The 23,476-nt window shown below is 40.0% G+C and overlaps 1 protein-coding gene across 1 annotated transcript in view; it reads right to left on the minus strand.

The window, feature by feature from the left end:
* Window positions 1-23,476, minus strand: part of LOC128644606 (leucine--tRNA ligase, cytoplasmic) — a gene marked incomplete at both ends in the record, with an annotated part of 60,199 nt that overhangs the window by 29,697 nt on the left and 7,026 nt on the right. The window contains 6 exon segments of the mRNA XM_053697151.1: window positions 8,282-8,345; window positions 8,511-8,568; window positions 20,427-20,639; window positions 21,283-21,421; window positions 21,618-21,700; window positions 21,811-21,876. Of these exon segments, the coding sequence (XP_053553126.1) occupies window positions 8,282-8,345; window positions 8,511-8,568; window positions 20,427-20,639; window positions 21,283-21,421; window positions 21,618-21,700; window positions 21,811-21,876 (623 nt within the window).

Consider the following 23,476-nt stretch of genomic DNA (forward strand, 5'->3'; position numbering starts at 1 on the left):
TACTAATGGGATCCAATACCAAAGCTAGAGTACACAGATGATATGGGAGGGACAAGACAGGGAACCTAAACGGAAGGCACCACTGCTTGAAGAACCTTTCTCCCAAAAGCAGCCAAAACAAAAGTGACAAATTTATAGAATTTTGAAAAAGTTTGCAGAGAGGACCAAGTTGCAGCCTTGCAAATCTGTTCCAGCAGTCTCATAAGCAAAACGTATGATACTCTTCAGCCAAAGAGAAAGAAGTTTCTGTAGCTTTCTGTCCCTTATGTTTTCCCGAAAAAATGACAAACAAAGAAGACGACTGACAAAAGTCCTTAGTCGCCTGCAAGTAAAACTTTAAAGCACGGACCACATCCAAATTGTGTAGAAGTTCCTTCTGAGAAGAAGGATTAGGACACAAAGAAGGAACAACAACCTCCTGACTAATGTTCCTGTCAGAAACAACCTTAGGAAGAAATCCTAACAGTACGAAAAACTACCTTGTCAGAATGGAAAATAAGGTAAGGTGACTCGTACTGTAACGCCGAGAGCTCTGATACTCTACGAGCAGAGGAAATAGCAACAAGAAATAAAACCTTCCAAGATAACAACTTAATATCTAAGGAATGCATAGGCTCAAATGGAGCCCCTTGAAGAACTTTGAGAACAAGATTAAGACTCCATGGAGGAGTAACTGGTTTAAACACAGGCCTGACAAAAGTATTGAATAGATAAAGCCGAGATCTGACCCTTTAGGGAACTCGTCGATAAACCTTTCTCCAAACCTTCTTGGAGAAAAGACAAAATTCTAGGAATCCTAACTATACTCCATGAGTAACCCTTGGATTCACACCAAATCTTATGGTAAATCCTTCTAGTAATAGGTTTACGTGCCTGAATCATGGTCTCTATGACCGAATCAGAAAACCCCCGCTTGGATAAAATTAGGCATTCAATCTCCAAGCAGTCAGCTTCAGAGAAACTAGATTTGGGTGAAGGAAGGGTCCCTGTATTAGAAGGTCCTTCCTCAACGGAAGTCTCCAGGGTGGCAGAGATGCCATCTCCACCAGATCCGCATACCAAATCTTGCGCGGCCAGGCCGGTGCTATGAGGATCACCGACACCCTCTCTTCTTTGATTCGAGCAATAACCCGAGGAAGAAGAGCAAACGGAGGAAAAAGGTATACTAGACTGAAGGTCCAAGGGGCCGCTAGAGCATCTATCAGCTCCGCCTGGGGGTCCCTGGACCTCGGCCCGTATCTCGGGAGCTTGGCATTCCGTCGGGATGCCATGAGATCCAATCCCAGCTGACCCCACTTGAGAATCAGATCGAAAAACCCTTCTGGATGGAGTTCCCACTCCCCCGGATGAAAAGTCTGCCTGTCAGGAAATCCGCCTCCCAGTTGTCCACCCCTGGGATGTGGATCGCCGATAGGTAACAAGAGTGAGCTTCCACCCACTGAATTATTTTGGTTAGCTATGTCATCGCTAAGGAACTCCTCGTTCCTCCCTGATGATTGATGTAAGCCACTGAAGTTATATTGTCCGACTGGAACCTGATAAACCGGTGTGAGGCTAACTGGGGCCAGGCCAGAAGGGCATTGAAGATTGCCCTCAGTTCTATAATATTTATGGGAAGAACAGACTCTGAGTCCAAACTCCGTGAGCCTTGAGAGAGCCCCAGACAGCTCCCCACCCCAGAAGACTGGCTTCTGTTGTCACGACCAACCAGGATGGTCTGCGAAAGTAGGTTCCCTGGGAGAGATGATCCAGAGACAACCACCATTGAAGAGAGCTTCTTGTCTCCTGCTCCAGAGTTATTCGAGGAGACAAATCCGCATAATCTCCTGCCTGAGCATGTTTAACTGCAGAAGTCTGATATGGAACCGAGCAAACGGGATGATGTCCATTGCTGCCACCATCAGCCCAATTAACTCCATGCACTGAGCCACTGATGGCTGAGGAGTGGACTGAAAGACTAGACAAGTATCGATAATCTTTGATTTCCTGACTTTTGTCAGAAAAATCTTCATAGACAATGAGTCTATTATGGTTTCCAAGAAGGTGACTCTTGTATCTGGAACTAGGGAACTCTTTTTCACATTCACCTTCCACCCGTGAGTTCTCAGGAAAGATAACACTATGTCGGTGTGGGATCTTGCCTGTTGAAAAGATGGCACCTGGACTAGAATGTCGTCCAGATAAGGTGCCACTCCAATGCCCCTTGACCGCAGTCCCACCAACAGAGACCCCAGAACGTTTGTGAAAATTCTGGGAGCAGTGGCCAGGCCGAAAGGAAGCGCCACGAACTGGAAGTGTTTGTCCTGGAAGGCAAACCTTAGAAACTATGGGCATGAAGGTATGCATCCTTTAAATCCACAGTTGTCATATACTGACCCTCCTGGATTATAGGAAGAATGGAACGAATAGTTTCCATCTTGAATGACGGATCTCTGAGAAATCTGTTTAGATTTTTGAGGTCTTGAATCGGTTTGAAGGTTCCTTCCTTTTTGGGAACTACAAACAGATTGCAATAAAACCCTTGACCCTGTTCCAGAACTGGAACAATTACTCCCAGGGTGGAGAGGTCTTCTACACAATGTAAAAACACCTCTCTTTTTGTCTGGTATACAGATATTCTTGAAAGAAGAAACCTGCCTCTGGGAGGAAAACTTTTGAACTCCAATTTGTATCCCTGAGACACTATTTCTATTGCCCAGGGATCCTGAACGTACCGAACCCAAGCCTGAATGAAGGAAAGTCTGCCCCCTACCAGATCCGGTCCCGGATTGGGGGCATGCCCTTCATGCTGATTTGGATTCAGTAGCCGGCTTCTTGGATTGTTTACCCTTATTCCAAGACTGGTTGGGTCTCCATGTAGGCTTAGATTGTTCCTGCTTAGAGGAGAAAGAGAAAGAATTTCCCTTGAAATTTCGAAAGGAATGAAAATTACTCTGTCACCCTTTTTGTTTGTTTCTCTTATCCTGAGGTAGGAGATGACCCTTACCTCCCGTGATATCAGAGATAATTTCCGTGAGGCCAGGTCCAAACAAGGACTTCCCCTTGTAAGGAATCGCTAGAAGCTTAGACTTAGATGATACATCCGCAGACCAAGGCTTTAACCATAAGGCTCTGTGTGCCAGAATAGAAAACCCCAAAATTTTAGCTCCCAATTTAATAATTTGAAGGGAAGCGTCCGTAATAAAACCATTAGCCAGCTTCAAATCTTTTATCCTGTCTTGGATCTCTTCCAAAGAAGTCTCAGTTCTGATAGATTCAGATAGAGCATCAAACCAATATGCTGCCGCACTAGTGATAGTGGCAATGCACGCAGCTGGCTGCCATTGCAAACCCTGATGAACATAATTCTTTTTAAGTAAACCCTCTAATTTTTTGTCCATAGGATCTTTGAAAGCACAACTATCCTCTATGGGAATAGTAGTTCTCTTGGCTAAGGTGGAAACTGCCACTTCCACTTTAGGAACCATTTGCCAAGCCTCCTTGAAGGAGTCAGCTATGGGAAACATCTTCTTAAAAATAGGAGAGGGGGATAAAGGAATGCCAGGTCTCTCCCATTCATTAGTAATGATCTCCGAAGCTCGCTTTGGTACAGGAAATGCGTCTGAGTAAGAAGGAACTTCGAAATATCTGTCCAATTTACTAGACTTCATAGGGACAACCACTACCGTGGAGTCACAGTCGCAGAAGTACAGGGCACTGCTTGAGCGGGCGGTAATATTTGGGACGTTTGGGGAGAAAGCTGCGTCGTACCCTGAATCTCATCATTAGACTCTTGAACAGCATCCGCTTGAAAAAGGATTTGCTCAGGAAAAATAAAGTCCTCTCAATACATGAGGGACAGAAAGGGATTGGTGGTTACACATTTGCATCCAAACACAAGGAGCAAGTAACACTTTGCAAGTCTTCTGGGTCCATACTGAATGCCAATAATATAAATGTACAATAAAAACTAATTTTGACAAAAAAAAGTTTAAATGTAAAAAACGTTACTGTCACTTTAAATGTAAAAGTGTAACTTTTTTACTGCGTGTGAGAAACGTCTTAAAACACTCAGACAAAAAATAATGACACCCCTACACCTCAGCAGCTCTGCTGAGGTGCCTACCTGACTGCAAGACCGGAGCCTCTCTCTCCGTCCTGGCAAGCAATCCGGATTCGATAGAGGAACAATTCAGCAATCCTCTGTACCTAGAAATGCCTGCACTTGACAGAAAACATGCGTATCTAGGCAGGGAAAACAACCCGGTCTGTCTCCTGACTTTGTACTGCCCACAGGAAGAGACACAGAGAAAAGGCGTGCAATACAAATGATCCGCCCATTGTGGGCGTGGCCATCGCAACAACACTCACACGGACGTTATTTCTTAATAAAATAAACGCCATAACAAAGAACCACCATTTAAAAGCTAATCTCCCAGCCCCAGGGCCTGTAACACGCTGTCCTTTACTTTCAGACTATGAGAGTCTTCTTGTCCCTTAATAAAGTGCCTAACATTGTAAGCCCTTTATGCAATAATAGAAATAAAGAAAAGTGCTCATTTTCCTCTAAGAGTCCCAGGAAAAATAATAAAGCACTTAACCCAAATGTCTGCCTGACAGCAAAGGCAGTTAACCAGGTTTAAGGGGTCCTATCCCCCACATGGACCTGTGAAGAAAATTAAATTCCTGACTAAATATTCCTCAGGTTTTCAGAATTAGGGCAGCAATAATATATGGGAGGCGCAGTGAGAATTATGTCCCACAAGTTCCCATTGCTTTAAAGCCACCAAAGCTCTACTGAAGAGACTGATATGGACTACGGCTACACCCCAGGACAAAGCAGCACAATCTTGCACTACTTCAAAAATAATAAACTCTTGATTGAAGAATCTTATCTAACACCTCACTTTACTACTTCCTATCACTAACGTAGGCAAAGAGAATGACTGGGAGGGAAGGGAGGAGCTATTTAACAGCTCTGCTGTGGTGCTCTTTGCCGCCTCCTGTTGACCAGGAGGTGAATATCCCATTAGAAATTAAGATGATCCGTGGACTCATTGTGTCTTAAAAAATAAATATCTTTATTAGTAGGGAGTCTATTATGGTCCCTAAAAACACTACTCGTGACTGGAATCAGAACTCTTTCCCAGATTCACCTTCCAACCGTGGGAGCGAAGAAAAGACAACAAGATCTCTGTATGAGAGTTTGCTTGTTAAAAAGACGGAATGTCATCCAGATAAGGTGCTACTGCAATGCCCCGAGACCGGATCACTGCCAAAAGAGCCCCCATAATCTTTGAGAAAATTCTGGGAGCTGTGGCAAGGCCCAATGGAAGAGCCACAAACTGAAAGTGATTGTCAAAGAAAGCAAACCTTAGAAACTTGTGATGATCCCGGTGAATGGGAACATGAAGGTACGCATCCTTTAAGTCTATGGTTGTCATAAACTGACCCTCTTGAACCAAAGGAAGAATGGAACGTATAGTCTCCATCTTGAAGAGCGGTACTCTGAGGAACTTGTTAAAACACTTTAGGTCTAAAATAGATCTGATAGTCCCCTCTTTCTTGGGAACCACAAACAGATTTGAATAAAATCCCAGACACTGTTCCTGCGGAGGAACTGGAACTATAACTCCCAGGGCAAAAAGATCCTTGATATAAATTTAAGAACGCCTCTCTCTTTATCTGGTCTACAGATAATCTTGAGAGAAGAAACCTGCTTCTGGGAGGAAACGTCATGAATTCTATCTTGTACCCCTGAGATACAAATTTTTATGGCCCACAAGTCTGGGACATCTCGTATCCAAGCCTGAGCAAATTGAGAAAGCCGGCCCCCTACTAGATCTGATCCTGAATAGGGGGCCGACCCTTCATGCTGACTTGGAGTCAGCCGCAGGTTTCTTAGACAGTTTCCCCTTGTTACAAGACTGACCAGACTTCCAGGAAGACTTGGATAGATCCTGCTTGGAAGAGGAAGCAGAGGGTTCACCTCTAAAGTTAAGAAAGGAACGAAAATTACTCTGACACCCTTTCTGCTTATTCTTCTTATCCTGAGGAAGAAAAGATCCCTTTCCTCCTGTGATATCTGAAATAATTTCAGCCAAACCAGGCCCAAACAAGGTATTACCCTTGTAGGGAATAGCTAATAACTTTGACTTAGAAGAAACATCCGCAGACTAGGATTTTAACCAAAGGGCTCTGCAAACTAGAACCGCAAAACCAGACATTTTTGCTCCTAGTTTAATGACCTAGGAATTGGCTAACTTAAAGGGACACTATACCCAAACATTTTCTTTCATGATTAAGGTAGAGAATATAATTTTAAACAACATTCCAATTTACTTCTATTACCTAATTTGCTTCATTCTTTAGATATACTTTAATGAAGAAATAGCGATGCACACGGTGAACCAATCAGGAGTAGGCATCTATGTGCAGCTACCAATCAGCAGCTACTAAGCATATCTAGATATGCTTTTCAGCAAAGATTATCAAGAGAATGAAGCAAAATAGATAATAGAAGTAAATTAGAAAGTTGTTTATAATTGTATGCTCTGTATAAATCATGAAAGAAAAAATTTGGGTTTCATGTCCCTTTAAGAGCCTTAATCCTGTCCTGGATCTCCTCAAGAGGAGTATCGGTCTTAATAGGAACAGACAAGGCATCAAAACTTCACCTCCACCTGCACCGCAGGCAAAGAGAATGACTGGGGATTATGGGTAAGGGAAGTAACATATATAGCAGCTTTGCTGTAGTGCTCTTTGCCTCCTCCTGCTGGCCAGGAGTGATATTCCCACTAGTAATTGATTCCGTGGACTCACCATATCTTAGGAAAAAAAAAGGCTTTAGAAACCTCAGACATGTGTCTTCAAATGCCATGTATTGCTTTGTATGAGATTATATAGTTCTTTATCTTCATGTAAACATGATAACTCAATGCAAAACCCCCCACACATAACCAGATAAGATTGTTTATAATATTTACTTGTGTCATGGTAAAATGTTTGTCAGATATTCCTAGTTATAATTTCTCTTAGTATCCATTACCGAAACTTAAGGGACATTAAAACGCTGGGTACAAACTACGGTAGTATGCTATTGTTTTCCCTCCTGTATCTGCAGCTCTGTTTAAAGCTGTTCTTTTTTTAACTCATTACAGAAGCCAGTTGGTAAAGCCCTGCAGTTTATACTGGGAGCCGCAGTGCACTTGCACAGATCTGTGATGTTACAGACTTTTTTACAGCAGTACTTTTCACTTTAGTTTAGCTCATATAACACAGAGCAGAAGGGTTATATTTTTGCAGTTTTTTGCAAAGTTTAAAATTTACGTAACAAATATAAGCTCCAAGATCGTGGCGCCCAGTGTGAATATGCAGAGCTTCACTAACTAATACTTGTAAGGGGTTAAAATAAGAGAATTACTTTGAAGACAGATACAGGCACAGGAGGTAAACCAATATCATGGTGAGCAGTAACCATTCTACTGTAGTTGTACTCAGCAGTTTTAATGTCCCTTTAGCTCCTTTCCATGACCACATACTAAGGAAGGCTCAGAGGTGTGCGTGTATTAGCACTATATAGCAGCAGTGCAATTAAAATGTATTTATAACAATGTTGTGCATATAGTGCTCAAGAAACATGTACACCCCTAGAGCCTACCTCAGTATGCTCTCATGAAAGTAGCCAAGTTTCAAAAAGGATTCCAAGGAGAATCTGATAAATTAAAGTGATTGTAAATCTGAGTGTTTAAAAAAAACATTCGGATTTACCATCACTAAAAATAAACAGGATTTTCAGTCATCAGTTTGTAGGGAAAAAAAGGGTGGTAAACTTACCCTTTCTGTGCCACGGCCTCCTTGCTCTCAATGAAGTGATATCATATAACACCGTTCTGTATGCTAGCATGGCTATTGGTTTAGAGGTGGAAACACCACCTCATTGAGACAGCCATATCTCCTGAATTGCATGGATTTCCCAGCACTGTTTTAAGAGACTATATTTTTACTGCTTAAGGACCAACTTGATACACCCACCAACAACCCAGACATGCCCATGATCCACCCACTGTTCACACATGACCCAGCCCCTCTCGACAAAGCCTGCACCTCCTGAGTCCTTGAAAGCCAGAAATAAATGCTGGGAGGTATCATTACAGGAAAGTCAACAGTGCAAAATCTGAAGCCATTGGATATCTGCTTCCGCGCTGATGATAGCAAATAAAAATGTAAAAAAAAAAAGATTAAAAATTAAACAAGTGATTGTAATGTGCATGAAAGACACATTGCATTAAGATGTACTTACCATCAGCAGAAAACTTGTCAATTGCTTGAGTTAAGGTTAGGAAGTTTCCTGTAGACTTGGACATCTGACAACAACAAAAAAAATCAATGTAGAACACTGAAAAAAAAATGTTCCACTAATGCATAACTTAACAAAAACTAAAATAAAAAAAAAAACATAACCATGTATCCCATCTAAGAAAAACATAAAATGATAGAGAAACTGCAGGGGTTTTTTACACATACGCTACCTTCTCAGAATTCAGCAGCAGATGCCCATTTGCCCTGACAGCGACAGGCCATTTACCTCTAAGGTAAGAAGAAAAGAAAAGAAAAAAAAAATAATTTAAAATTGCATTTTATGTGTCATTTCATAATTCATACAAGAGTGTGATTTACTTATTTTACTGTTCTGTCCATATTTTAGAAGACTTATTGAGATACTTGGCTGTAATCAGCTAATCGGGACTTGATTATTATGTATTCATGATTTTTTCCTAGATAACCTATATGAGCTGAGAGGTCTCATTAGGTAGATTGGTTTGTGAAGAAAGTTCTAATATTGTGATTTAGTTGTATGATTATTTATGGTTTATGTTGACAATGCCTATCACTAGTTCCTGTTTACTAAGTGTGGCTAAGACTGTAATGGTTCTCTTACACTGTCTTATTTGTGTAAATTAACTTGTTAAATGACTATTTCATGTCAACATGACACCGAAAATGTTAATATGGTTATGTAAAAGTTTGTAAACTCAATATAAATCTATAAAAATTTAAATAAATAAAAACTCTAAGGCAAAAAGAAAAAAAAAAAAAGTTTGCAGCAATGTAAAAAATCTCACCAAATCATGAAGCTACATAAAAACTACCTAATTAAAGGGATATGAAAACCCAAGAATTTTCCTTTGTGATTCAGACAGAGCATGTAATTTGAAAAAAAAAAGAAGTTATTTCTATTATCAAATTTGTTTAGTTCCCATGTTATTCTGTGTTGAAGGGATACCTAGGTAGGTGTCTAGAGCACTACGTGACAGGCAACAGTACTGCCATCTAGTGCTCTTGCATATGGGTAACATTCTTGCAAATCTGCTGCCATATAGAGATTGACAGGCTCTTAAACTTACGTCCCTGCTTTTCAACAATACATACCAAGAAAATGAAGAAATTAATAACAGAAGTAAATTATAAAAAGTTGTTTAAAATCGCATGCTCTATCTGAATCATGAGAGAAAAAATTGTGGGTTTTTATGTCTCTTTAACCCCTTAATGACCGAGGACGTGCAGGGTACGTCCTCAAAAAAAAGGCAGTTAACGCCTGAGGACGTACCCTGCACGTCCTCGGTGTGGAAAGCAGCTGGAAGCGATCCTGCTCGCTTCCAGCTGCTTTCCGGTTATTGCAGTGATGCCTCGATATGGAGGCATCCTGCAATAACCTTACATGGCCATCCGATGCAGAGAGAGCCACTCTGTGGCCCTCTCTGCACCGGACATCGATGGCCGGTATCGTTGGTGGGTGGGCGGCCATCGGTGTGCCGTGTGACGTTGAGGGGGGCGGGATCGGGGGCGGGACCGCTACACTACGGAAAATTTATAAAAAGTATAAAGTTAAAAGTGCCATAAGCACACAAAAAAAAAAAGCACAAAAAGAGATCGTGGAGGGGTGGGGGGTTGGTTTTTGTGTGGGGGGAAGCTACACTACAGAAAAGTTAAAAAAATGTAAAACAAAAACCTTTTTTCTTCTAAACTGGGTACTGGCAGACAGCTGCCAGTACCCAAGATGGCGCCCATTAAGTTAGAGTGGGAGGGTTAGGAAGCTGTTTGGGGGGGGGATCAGTGAGGTTGGGGGCTAAGGGGGGATAGTACACAGCAGCATATGTAAGAATGCTTTAAAAAAAAACAACCAAAAAAACAAATATAGCTTTTATTTTAGTACTGGCAGACTTTCTGCCAGTACTTAAGATGGCGGGGACAATTGTGGGGTGGGGGAGGGAAGAGAGCTGTTTGGGAGGGATCAGGGGGTCTGATGTTTCAGGTGGGAGGCTGAGCTCTACACTAAATCTAATATTAACCCTGCAAGCTCCCTACAAGCTACCTAATTAACCCCTTCACTGCTAGCCATAATACACGTGTGATGCGCAGCGGCATTTAGCGGCCTTCAAAATACCAAAAAGCAACGCCAAAGCCATATATGTCTGCTATTTCTGAACAAAGGGGATCCCAGAGAAGCATTTACAACCATTTGTGCCATAACTGCACAAGCTGTTTGTAAATGATTTCAGTGAGAAACCTAAAATTGTGAAAAATTTAACGTTTTTTTTTAATTTGATCGCATTTGGCGGTGAAATGGTGGTATGAAATATACCAAAATGGGCCTAGATCAATACTTGGGGTTGTCTACTACACTACACTAAAGCTAAAATTACCCCAAAAAGCTCCCTACATGCTCCCTAATTAACCCCTTCACTGCTGGGCATAATACACATGTGGTGCGCAGTGGCATTTAGTGGCATTCTAATTACCAAAAAGCAACGCCAAAGCCATATATGTCTGCTATTTCTGAACAAAGGGGATCCCAGAGAAGAATTTACAACCATTTGTGCCATAATTGCACAAGCTGTTTGTAAATAATTTCAATGAGAAACCTAAAGTTTGTGAAAAAATTTGTGAAAAAGTGAACGATTTTTTGTATTTAATCGCATTTGGCGGTGAAATGGTGGCATGAAATATACCAAAATGGGCCTAGATCAATACTTTGGGTTGTCTACTAAAAAAAACATAATTTATGTAAGAACTTACCTGATAAATTCATTTCTTTCATATTAGCAAGAGTCCATGAGCTAGTGACGTATGGGATATACATTCCTACCAGGAGGGGCAAAGTTTCCCAAACCTCAAAATGCCTATAAATACACCCCTCACCACACCCAAAATTCAGTTTAACGAATAGCCAAGAAGTGGGGTGATAAAAAAGTGCGAAAGCATATAAAATAAGGAATTGGAATAATTGTGCTTTATACAAAATCATAACCACCACAAAAAAAAAAAGGGCGGGCCTCATGGACTCTTGCTAATATGAAAGAAATGAATTTATCAGGTAAGTTCTTACATAAATTATGTTTTCTTTCATGTAATTAGCAAGAGTCCATGAGCTAGTGACGTATGGGATAATGACTACCCAAGATGTGGATCTTTCCACACAAGAGTCACTAGAGAGGGAGGGATAAAATAAAGACAGCCAATTCCTGCTGAAAATAATCCACACCCAAAATAAAGTTTAACGAAAAACATAAGCAGAAGATTCAAACTGAAACCGCTGCCTGAAGTACTTTTCTACCAAAAACTGCTTCAGAAGAAGAAAATACATCAAAATGGTAGAATTTAGTAAAAGTATGCAAAGAGGACCAAGTTGCTGCTTTGCAGATCTGGTCAACCGAAGCTTCATTCCTAAACGCCCAGGAAGTAGAAACTGACCTAGTAGAATGAGCTGTAATTCTCTGAGGCGGAGTTTTACCCGACTCAACATAGGCAAGATGAATTAAAGATTTCAACCAAGATGCCAAAGAAATGGCAGAAGCTTTCTGGCCTTTTCTAGAACCGGAAAAGATAACAAATAGACTAGAAGTCTTACGAAAAGATTTCGTAGCTTCAACATAATATTTCAAAGCTCTAACAACATCCAAAGAATGCAACGATTTCTCCTTAGAATTCTTAGGATTAGGACATAATGAAGGAACCACAATTTCTCTACTAATGTTGTTGGAATTCACAACTTTAGGTAAAAATTCAAAAGAAGTTCGCAACACCGCCTTATCCTGATGAAAAATCAGAAAAGGAGACTCACAAGAAAGAGCAGATAATTCAGAAACTCTTCTGGCAGAAGAGATGGCCAAAAGGAACAAAACTTTCCAAGAAAGTAATTTAATGTCCAATGAATGCATAGGTTCAAACGGAGGAGCTTGAAGAGCTCCCAGAACCAAATTCAAACTCCAAGGAGGAGAAATTGACTTAATGACTGGTTTTATACGAACCAAAGCTTGTACAAAACAATGAATATCAGGAAGAATAGCAATCTTTCTGTGAAAAAGAACAGAAAGAGCAGAGATTTGTCCTTTCAAAGAACTTGCGGACAAACCCTTATCTAAACCATCCTGAAGAAACTGTAAAATTCTCGGTATTCTAAAAGAATGCCAGGAAAAATGACGAGAAAGACACCAAGAAATATAAGTCTTCCAGACTCTATAATATATCTCTCGAGATACAGATTTACGAGCCTGTAACATAGTATTAATCACAGAGTCAGAGAAACCTCTTTGACCAAGAATCAAGCGTTCAATCTCCATACCTTTAAATTTAAGGATTTCAGATCCTGATGGAAAAAAGGACCTTGTGACAGAAGGTCTGGTCTTAACGGAAGAGTCCACGGTTGGCAAGAGGCCATCCGGACAAGATCCGCATACCAAAACCTGTGAGGCCATGCCGGAGCTACCAGCAGAACAAACGAGCATTCCTTCAGAATCTTGGAGATTACTCTTGGAAGAAGAACTAGAGGCGGAAAGATATAGGCAGGATGATACTTCCAAGGAAGTGATAATGCATCCACTGCCTCTGCCTGAGGATCCCGGGATCTGGACAGATACCTGGGAAGTTTCTTGTTTAGATGGGACGCCATCAGATCTATTTCTGGAAGTTCCCACATTTGAACAATCTGAAGAAATACCTCTGGGTGAAGAGACCATTCGCCCGGATGCAACGTTTGGCGACTGAGATAATCCGCTTCCCAATTGTCTACACCTGGGATATGAACCGCAGACAGGAGCTGGATTCCGCCCAAACCAAAATTCGAGATACTTCTTTCATAGCCAGAGGACTGTGAGTCCCTCCTTGATGATTGATGTATGCCACAGTTGTGACATTGTCTGTCTGAAAACAAATGAACGATTCTCTCTTCAGAAGAGGCCAAAACTGAAGAGCTCTGAAAATTGCACAGAGTTCCAAAATATTGATCGGTAATCTCACCTCCTGAGATTCCCAAACTCCTTGTGCCGTCAGAGATCCCCACACAGCTCCCCAACCTGTGAGACTTGCATCTGTTGAAATTACAGTCCAGGTCGGAAGCACAAAAGAAGCCCCCTGAATTAAACGATGGTGATCTGTCCACCATGTTAGAGAGTGTCGAACAATCGGTTTTAAAGATATTAATTGAGATATCTTCGTGTAATCCTTGCACCATTGCTTCAGCATACAGAGCTGAAGAGGTCGCATGTGAAAACGAGCAAAGGGGATCGCGTCCGATGCAGCAGTCATAAGACCTAGAATTTCCATGCATAAGGCTACCGAAGGGAATGATTGTGACTGAAGGTTTCGACAAGCTGCAATCAACTTTAGACGTCTCTTGTCTGTTAAAGACAGAGTCATGGACACTGAATCCATCTGGAAACCCAGAAAGGTTACCCTTGTCTGAGGAATCAAAGAACTTTTTGGTAAATTGATCCTCCAACCATGATCTTGAAGAAACAACACAAGTCGATTCGTATGAGATTCTGCTAAATGTAAAGACTGAGCAAGTACCAAGATATCGTCCAAATAAGGAAATACCACAATACCCTGTTCTCTGATTACAGACAGCAGTGCACCGAGAACCTTTGTAAAAATTCTTGGAGCTGTAGCTAGGCCAAACGGCAGAGCCACAAACTGGTAATGCTTGTCCAGAAACGAGAATCTCAGGAACTGATAATGATCTGGATGAATCGGAATATGCAGATATGCATCCTGTAAATCTATTGTGGACATATAATTCCCTTGCTGAACAAAAGGTAAGATAGTCCTTACAGTTACCATCTTGAACGTTGGTATCCTTACATAATGATTCAATATTTTTAGATCCAGAACTGGTCTGAAAGAATTCTCCTTCTTTGGTACAATGAAGAGATTTGAATAAAACCCCATCCCCTGTTCCGGAACTGGAACTGGCATAATTACTCCAGTCAACTCTAGATCTGAAACACATTTCAGAAATGCTTGAGCTTTTACTGGATTTACTGGGACACGGGAAAGAAAAAATCTCTTTGCAGGAGGTCTCAACTTGAAACCAATTCTGTACCCTTCTGAAACAATGCTCTGAATCCAAAGATTGTGAACAGAATTGATCCAAATTTCCTTGAAAAAACGTAACCTGCCCCCTACCAGCTGATCTGGAATGAGGGCCGCACCTTCATGTGGACTTAGAAGCAGGCTTTGCCTTTCTAGCTGGCTTGGATTTATTCCAGACTGGAGATGGTCTCCAAACTGAAACTGCTCCTGAGGATGAAGGATCAGGCTTTTGTTCTTTGTTGAAACGAAAGGAACGAAAACGATTATTAGCCCTGTTTTTACCTTTAGATTTTTTATCCTGTGGTAAAAAAGTTCCTTTCCCACCAGTAACAGTTGAAATAATGGAATCCAACTGAGAACCAAATAATTTGTTACCCTGGAAAGAAATGGAAAGTAAAGTTGATTTAGAAGCCATATCAGCATTCCAAGTTTTAAGCCATAAAGCTCTTCTAGCTAAAATAGCTAGAGACATAAACCTGACATCAACTCTGATAATATCAAAAATGGCATCACAGATAAAATTATTAGCATGCTGAAGAAGAATAATAATATCATGAGAATCACGATGTGTTACTTGTTGCGCTAAAGTTTCCAACCAAAAAGTTGAAGCTGCAGCAACATCAGCCAAAGATATAGCAGGTCTAAGAAGATTACCTGAACACAGATAAGCTTTTCTTAGAAAGGATTCAATTTTCCTATCTAGAGGATCCTTAAACGAAGTACCATCTGACGTAGGAATAGTAGTACGTTTAGCAAGGGTAGAAATAGCCCCATCAACTTTAGGGATCTTGTCCCAAAATTCTAATCTGTCAGACGGCACAGGATATAATTGCTTAAAACGTTTAGAAGGAGTAAATGAATTACCCAAATTATCCCATTCTTTGGAAATTACTGCAGAAATAGCATTAGGAACAGGAAAAACTTCTGGAATAACCACAGGAGCTTTAAATACCTTATCTAAACGTTTAGAATTAGTATCAAGAGGACCAGAATCCTCTATTTCTAAAGCAATTAGTACTTCTTTAAGTAAAGAACGAATAAATTCCATTTTAAATAAATATGAAGATTTATCAGCATCAACCTCTGAGACAGAATCCTCTGAACCAGAGGAATCATCAGAATCAGAATGATGATGTTCATTTAAAAATTCATCTGTAGGGAGAGAAGTTTTAAAAGATTTTTTACGTTTACTAGAAGGAGAAATAACAGACATAGCCTTCTTTATGGATTCAGAAACAAAATCTCTTATATTATCAGGAACATTCTGCACCTTAGATGTTGAAGGAACTGCAACAGACAATGGTACTTTACTAAAGGAAATATTATCTGCTTTAACAAGTTTGTCATGACAATCAATACAAACAACAGCTGGAGGAATAGCTACCAAAAGTTTACAGCAGATACACTTAGCTTTGGTAGATTCAGCACTTGACAGCGATTTTCCTGTAGTATCTTCTGACTCAGATGCAACGTGAGACATCTTGCAATATGTAAGAGAAAAAACAACATATATATAAAGCAAAATTGATCAAATTCCTTAAATGACAGTTTCAGGAATGGGAAAAAATGCCAAAGAACAAGCTTCTAGCAACCAGAAGCAATAAAAAATGAGACTTAAATAATGTGGAGACAAAAGCGACGCCCATATTTTTTCGCGCCAAATAAGACGCCCACATTATTTGGCGCCTAAATGCTTTCTGGCGCCAAAAATGACGCCACATCCGGAACGCCGACATTTTTGGCGCAAAATAACGTCAAAAAATGACGCAACTTCCGGCGACACGTATGACGCCGGAAACGGAAATAGAATTTTTGCGCCAAAAAAGTCCGCGCCAAGAATGACGCAATAAAATGAAGCATTTTCAGCCCCCGCGAGCCTAACAGCCCACAGGGAAAAAGTCAAATTTTAAGGTATGAAAAATGTTAAATTAAAATGCATTATCCCAAATATGAAACTGACTGTCTGAAAATAAGGAAAGTTGAACATTCTGAGTCAAGGCAAATAAATGTTTGAATACATATATTTAGAACTTTATAAACAAAGTGCCCAACCATAGCTAGGAGTGTCACAGAAAATAAGACTTACTTACCCCAGGACACTCATCTACATATAGCAGATAGCCAAACCAGTACTGAAACGAGAATCAGCAGAGGTAATGGTATATATAAGAGTATATCGTCGATCTGAAAAGGGAGGTAAGAGATGAATCTCTACGACCGATAACAGAGAACCTATGAAATAGACCCCGTAGAAGGAGATCACTGCATTCAAATAGGCAATACTCTCCTCACATCCCTCTGACATTCACTGCACGCTGAGAGGAAAACCGGGCTCCAACTTGCTGCGGAGCGCATATCAACGTAGAATCTAGCACAAACTTACTTCACCACCTCCATCGGAGGCAAAGTTTGTAAAACTGAATTGTGGGTGTGGTGAGGGGTGTATTTATAGGCATTTTGAGGTTTGGGAAACTTTGCCCCTCCTGGTAGGAATGTATATCCCATACGTCACTAGCTCATGGACTCTTGCTAATTACATGAAAGAAAAATATATACATGTCAATGGATATTCAGAGATTCCTGAAAGATATCAGTGTTCTAATGTAACTAGCGCTAATTTTGAAAAAAAAATGGTTTGGAAATAACAAAGTGCTACTTGTATTTATTGCCCTATAACTTGCAAAAAAAGCAAAGAACGTGTAAACATTGGGTATATCTAAACTCAGGACAATATTTAGAAACTATTTAGCATAGATGTTTTTTGGTGGTTGTAGATATGTAACAGATTTTGGGAGTCAAAGTTAGAAAAAGTGGGGGGTTTTTTCAATTTTTCCTCATATTTTATAATTTTTTTTATAGTAAATTATAAGATATGATGAAAATAATGGTATCTTTAGAAAGTCCATTTAATGGCGAGAAAAACGGTATATAATATGTGTGGGTACAGTAAATGAGTAAGAGGAAAATTACAGCTAAACACAAACACCGCAAAAATGTAAAAGTAGCCTTGGTCCCAAACGGACAGAAAATGGAAAAGTGCTATGGTCATTAAGGGGTTAATAAACCCTCAGCCAGACACAAAATAACTATTCAAAATGTTAATAAACCTTGCATTCATTGGCTGTATTGACCAAAGTTTCACTGGCTTAAGAAGAGAGATATTTTGTATATTAAAAAAAAAAAAAAATTTAAAAGTAAAACCATATTTCTTTCCAATGGCATGGAGAGTCCACGAATTGGGACTCAATTAAAGGGACACTGAACCCAAATTTTTTCTTTTGTGATTCAGATAGAGCATGTAATTTTAAGCAACTTTCTAATTTACTCCTATTATCAATTTTTCGTTGTTCTCTTGCTATCTTTATTTGAAAAATAAGGCATCTAAGCTTTTTTTTTTTAGTTCAGGACTCTGGACAGCACTTTTTTATTGGTCGATGAATTTATCCACCAATCAGCAAGAACAACCCAGGTTGTTCACCAAAAATGGGCCGGCATCTAAACTTACATTTCAAATAAAGATACAAAGAGATTGAAGAAAATTTGATAATAGGAGTAAATTAGAAAGTTGCTTAAAATTTCTCGCTCTATCTGAATCACAAAATAAAAAAATTGGGTTCAGTGTCCCTTTAAGGGCAAGACTTTATTTGGTCCTCTGGCTGGAATCATTTCCACGGTTACTGGTGGAAAGGGAGCCTTTCTACCACAGGACAAGAAGGGTAGACCCAAGGGTCGCCAAATTTCAAATTTTCGTTCCTTTCGCAACTTCAAGGGACAGAAATCCTCCTCTTCTTCCAAACCTGAGCAAACAAAGACCTCATGGAGGTCTAACCAGCCTTGGAATAAGGGTTAGCAATCCAAGAAGCCTTCCTCTGAGAATAAATCAGCATTAAGGGTCTGCCCCCAATCCAGTCATGGATCAAATGGGGGCAGGCTTTCCGTCTTTCAGCAGGCTTGGATTTGCAATGTCCCAGATTCGTGGGCAGTTTAAGTAGTCTCCCAGGGATACGGAATAGGATTCAAATCTTGTCCCAGAAGAGGCAGATTTATCTTGTCAAGGTTATCTGCAAACCAGATAAAGAGAGGCTTTCCTAAACTGTGTCAAGGATCTTGTTTCCCTAGGAGTGATTGTCCCAGTCCCTCGGGCGGAACAGGGTCTAGGATTCTATTCCAAAATATTTGTCGTTACCAAGAAAGAGGGAACCTTTCAAACCCATTCTAGACCTCAAGTGTCTCAAAAAATTTCGCAGAGTTCCCTCCTTCAAAATGGATTCTCCCTTTAGTTCAGGAGGTTCAGATCATGACTACCATCCACCTGAAGGACGCATATCTCCATGTTCCTATTCACAGGGAACATTTTCAGTACCGGAGGTTTGCCTTTTTGGACAAACACTTCCAACTTCATCCAGAAGTATTCTCAATGATAACTGTCAAGTGGGGAGTTCTGGAGTTGGATCTGGAGTTGGATCTGATGACGTCTCGACTAAACACCAAACTTCCAAAATGCGGCTCAAGATCAAGGGATCCGCAAGCAGCTCTGGTCGATGCTCTGGCGGTTCCATGGGATTTCGGTCTCATTTACCGGTTTCCTCCGTCCTCGGGTAATAGCCAGTATCAAACAGGAACAGGCTTCAGTGATACTAATTGCTCCAGCTGGCCTCGCAGAAATTGGTTTGCGTATCTGGTGAAGATGTCGTCCTTTTCCCCCATGGAAATTAGCTCTGAGGAAGGGCCTTCTACTTCAGGGTCATTTTCTACATCCAAACCTTGATTCTCTGAAGCTGACTGCTTGGAGATTGAATGCCTAGTCTTGTCTAGACAAGGTTTTTCAGAGAACTTTATTGATACCATGATTCAGGCTCGTAAGCCGGTAACTCGCAAGATTTACCATAAGGTGTGGCATAAATAGCTTTTCTGGTGTGAATCTAGGGGTTTCCCTTGGTGTCAGGTGAGGGTGCCCCGCATTCTGTCCTTTGTTTAGGAGGGCCTGGAGAAGGACTTGTCCGTTAGTACTCTGAAGGGTCAGATCTCTGCCCTGTCGCATAAACGTCTGGCCAACTTGCCAGATGTTCAATCTTTTGTTCAGGCCTTGGTCAGAATCAGGCCTGTGTTTAAACCTGTTGCTCCTCCTTGGAGCCTTAATCTTTTTCTTAGGGTCCTAGAGCAGGCTACGTTTGAGCCTATGCACTCTGTTGATATTAAGTTATTGTCTTGGAAAGTTTTGTTTCTTTTAGCTAAATCTTCAGCCTGTAGAGTCTCAGAGCTTTCGGCTCTACAGTGTGACCCCCCTTATCATATTTTTCATGCAGATAAGGCAGTCCTTCGTACCAAATTATTATTTCTTCCTAGGGTGGTTTCGGACCGCAATATCAATCAGGAAATTGTCGTTCCTTCGATCTGTCCTAATTCTTTTTCTCATAAGGAACGTCTGTTACATAACCTGGACGTAGTGCGTGCTTTGAAGTTCTATCTGCAGACTACTAGGGAATTTTCGGCAATCTAGTGCCCTTTTTGTTGCGTTTTCTGGTAAACATAAGGGCCAGAAGGCCACTTCTACTACTCTATCTTTCTGGTTGAGAAGTGTTATTCGGTTGGCTTATGAGACAGCTGGACAACAGCCTCCTGAGAGGATAACGACTCATTCCACTAGGGCTGCCTCTTCTTCTTGGGCTTCTAAAATGAGGCTTCTGTGGAACAAATCTGCAAGGTGGCCACTTGGTCCTCACTGAATACTTTTTCCAAATTCTACAAAGTCAACGTTTTTTTCTCAGCTAAGGCTTCTTTTGGGAGGAAAGTTCTTCAAGCTGTGGTGCCTTCTTTTTAGGTCCGCCTGTCTTGCTCTCCCTCCCTTCCATTCTGTGTCCTCTAGCTTGGGTATTGGTTCCCACTAGTAATTGGAATGGATTAGTGGACTCTCCATGCCATTGGAAAGAAGAAAAAGCAGTTTTACACAATTTGTGCTACTAAAAAAAAAAAATAAAAAAAAAATAGCCAAAATGTTTGTGACTCTAAAAGTTAAGAAATTGTTTCTAAATGATCATGTCAATACAAGACACCACAACAAAAGTTTTAGTCACCTATCTTCAGGCCACATTGCTACATGGTTGTAGAGATAATAAGACAGATGGTTTGGCACAAGGTCTTTGCCAGATACTCTCAAGTCTACAGGATACCAATACTCAAACTCTTGCTTCAGTTGATCCAGCTTTTCCTTGCCGATAGTAGTCTTAGGGAATGGAGCATTTTTGAAAAATATGTAATCCCAGACTTCTTTGGTCATTTGCTCTGGCCTAATATAAATAAATTACAAATGGTCATCTTAGAATAACAGTTAATCTAAAACATCTTAAAATTAAAACAAAGTGGTATAATACATTCATGATACTTAAAAGGAAACTAAACTTAAAGGGACATAAAACTCAAAAATGTTCTTTCACAGTTCAGATAGAACATATATTTTTCAACAACTTTCCCATTTACTTCTATAATCAATTTTGCTTCATTCTCTTGGTATCTTTTATTGAAGGAGCAGCAATGCACTGGAAGCTAACAAAACACATCTGTAAGCCAATCACAAGAGGCAAATATGTGCAGCCACCAATTAGCAGCTAGTTCCCAGCTCCTGAGCCTACCTAGGTATTCTTTTCAATAAAGGATACTAAAAGGACCAAAGCAAATTTGACAATAGAAGTAAACTGCAAAGTTGTTTAAATTTGTATGCTCTGTCTGAATCATGAAAGAAAAATGTTGGGTTTCATGTCCCTTTAAAATTTACCCCACCCATAAAAACTTTATTTTTTCTAACAAAATACAATTAAAATTTACATTGATTATATGCATTGCCCCCTTTTTATGTAATTTAGTTCATTAGACCTAATAACAGTCTCTATTGGAGAGTTTTGATTTCACAGCCTTTTGTTCAACACTAAGTACCTGATACCCAGTGGAGATTCCCCTTGACCATTAAGCTGTTTCCCCTGAAGTAGATGACAAACTGTGTAAAATGCCATGTATATTGTAGAATCAGAGAGGGACTCAATAAGCCAATAATTGTCCCAAGGCAGCCGAGAACCTAAAATAAGCACAGGCAAAAACAATGCGTCACAGTTTGTCATTCAAATTCTAAGAAAGTTAAAATAACAAACCGTTCTACTTTATATTAAGGCAGTAAAACAAATAAGGCTTTTATTAACCAGAACTTCCTGACGTATTTTATGCACAGACTGTAATTGACAAAAAGGAAATAATTTGAAACCATAAATCATTACCTAAGCCATAAGTCCTAGAACAAGCATGTTCTTGCAGCCACCCAAGAGTTGCTTCAAAATTTCTTCTAGTCTCTTCGCAGAATCTGTTTGGGTTGGGTTTTTTTTTTGGGGGGGGGGGGGGGGGCGGAGGGGAGAAACAGTCACTATCTTGCACAAATCACTGAATTCAATAAACACTGAGGGACAAACTCACGTTTCCAGACTCTTCAAGCATTCTGTTGTTTGTTTCTTCCAATTTACTTCGCCATAATCCAAGTACCTAAAAAGGGGAAGAGGTTACAGCACTTAACACAATACAGGCAGTCCCCAGGTTACGATCAAGATAGGTTCTGTAGGTTCGTTCTTAAAAGGACATTGGACCCAAATGTTATCTTCCATGATTTAGATAAACCATGCAATTTTAAGCAACTTTCTAATTTACTCCAATTATCAAATTTTCTTTATTCTTTTGCTATCTTTATTTGAAAACCAAGAATGTAAGTTTAGAAGCCGGGCCATTTTTGATTCACAAACTGGGTTGTCCTTGCTGATTGGTAGATAAATGCTGCCCATGGTTCTGAACCAAAAATTGTCTGGCTCCTTAGCCAAGATGCCTTCTTTTTCAAATAAAGATAGCAAAAGAACAAAGAAAAATTGATAATAGGAGTGAATTAGAAAATGTTTGGGTTTAGTATCCCTTTAAGTTGAATTTGTATGTAAGTTGGAAGAGGCACTTTTTTTTTTAGGTGAAACTCCAATCATTTTCCATTTCATGGATAGCATAGGGAAAAGTTTGTTTTGCTATCTGTGCCCCTGTTCAGAAAATTTCACATCACTTTCTGTCCTTGAGACTATTGGATTTGAAGTATTTTGGGTTATCCTGGAAAGGAGGATTGTCGATAAAGCTCTATTTTCTCAGTTGTACTTAAGTCGGATGTCTGTAACCAGGGGACTGCCTGTACAATAATTCATATAATCTTCCTATAATGTGATGCTATTAGATTTATTTTTCCCTAATTTTGACTCACAATTAATGGGACATTAAATAATGTGCTGGGGATATGCCACACACTTTGCAATATAAAGTGTGGGGGAAAACTTTTTTTGTTTTTTTGTAATAGAGATAACATAGATTGGCTCTTCTAAAACAACCATAAGCTGCCGATATGAAAGGATACTTAAAGGGACACTCAAGACAAAATTTAACTTTCAGCATTCAGATAGAGCACACAATTTTAAGCAACTTTCAAATTCACTTCCATTATCTTATTATGCACATTATTTTTATATGCACACTGAGGCACCCGCTCCTACTGAGCATGGGCAAGATTCACAGATTATACATGTTTTGTGATTGGCTTATGGTTATTAAGTGATGCAGTGGGAGGAAAAATAGAAGTATGCTCTTGTGCACAATCCTGGTTACCAAACAAGAGCATGGTGTATATACAGAAATCAGCACCTCCCTAGGCTCCAAGGTTTACACAGAACTGAAGCAACTATTATGGTTATTTAGTCTACAAGGATGAACCTGGAAAGGCCTTTAAGAAAATATTGCCTATTTTTTGCCATTTATTGTTTAAAGCAGTGAGCTAATTTATACATTGCTTCTAACTGGCCATAACCAAGAAGTCATGCAAAAGGATGTTGCATGACTTCTCAATCTGCTCTGAATTTGCAAAGCCCTGCACAATTTTGCTAACAAAAAAATATTATTACATGTAAATCTTTTACATGGTTAGATTAAATGTTGGTATTTTCATACGCATCTAAAAAAATCATGTTGCTATATATTATATAGTGGTTTACCAGAATATATCAATAGTCATAGCAGCATATGTAGGAGAAATGAAATAGTTATAAGAAAAACAGAACAGCTC

Source organism: Bombina bombina, unplaced genomic scaffold (genome assembly GCF_027579735.1).
Source record: "Bombina bombina isolate aBomBom1 unplaced genomic scaffold, aBomBom1.pri scaffold_1170, whole genome shotgun sequence".
In the NCBI taxonomy this organism is placed as follows: domain Eukaryota; kingdom Metazoa; phylum Chordata; class Amphibia; order Anura; family Bombinatoridae; genus Bombina; species Bombina bombina.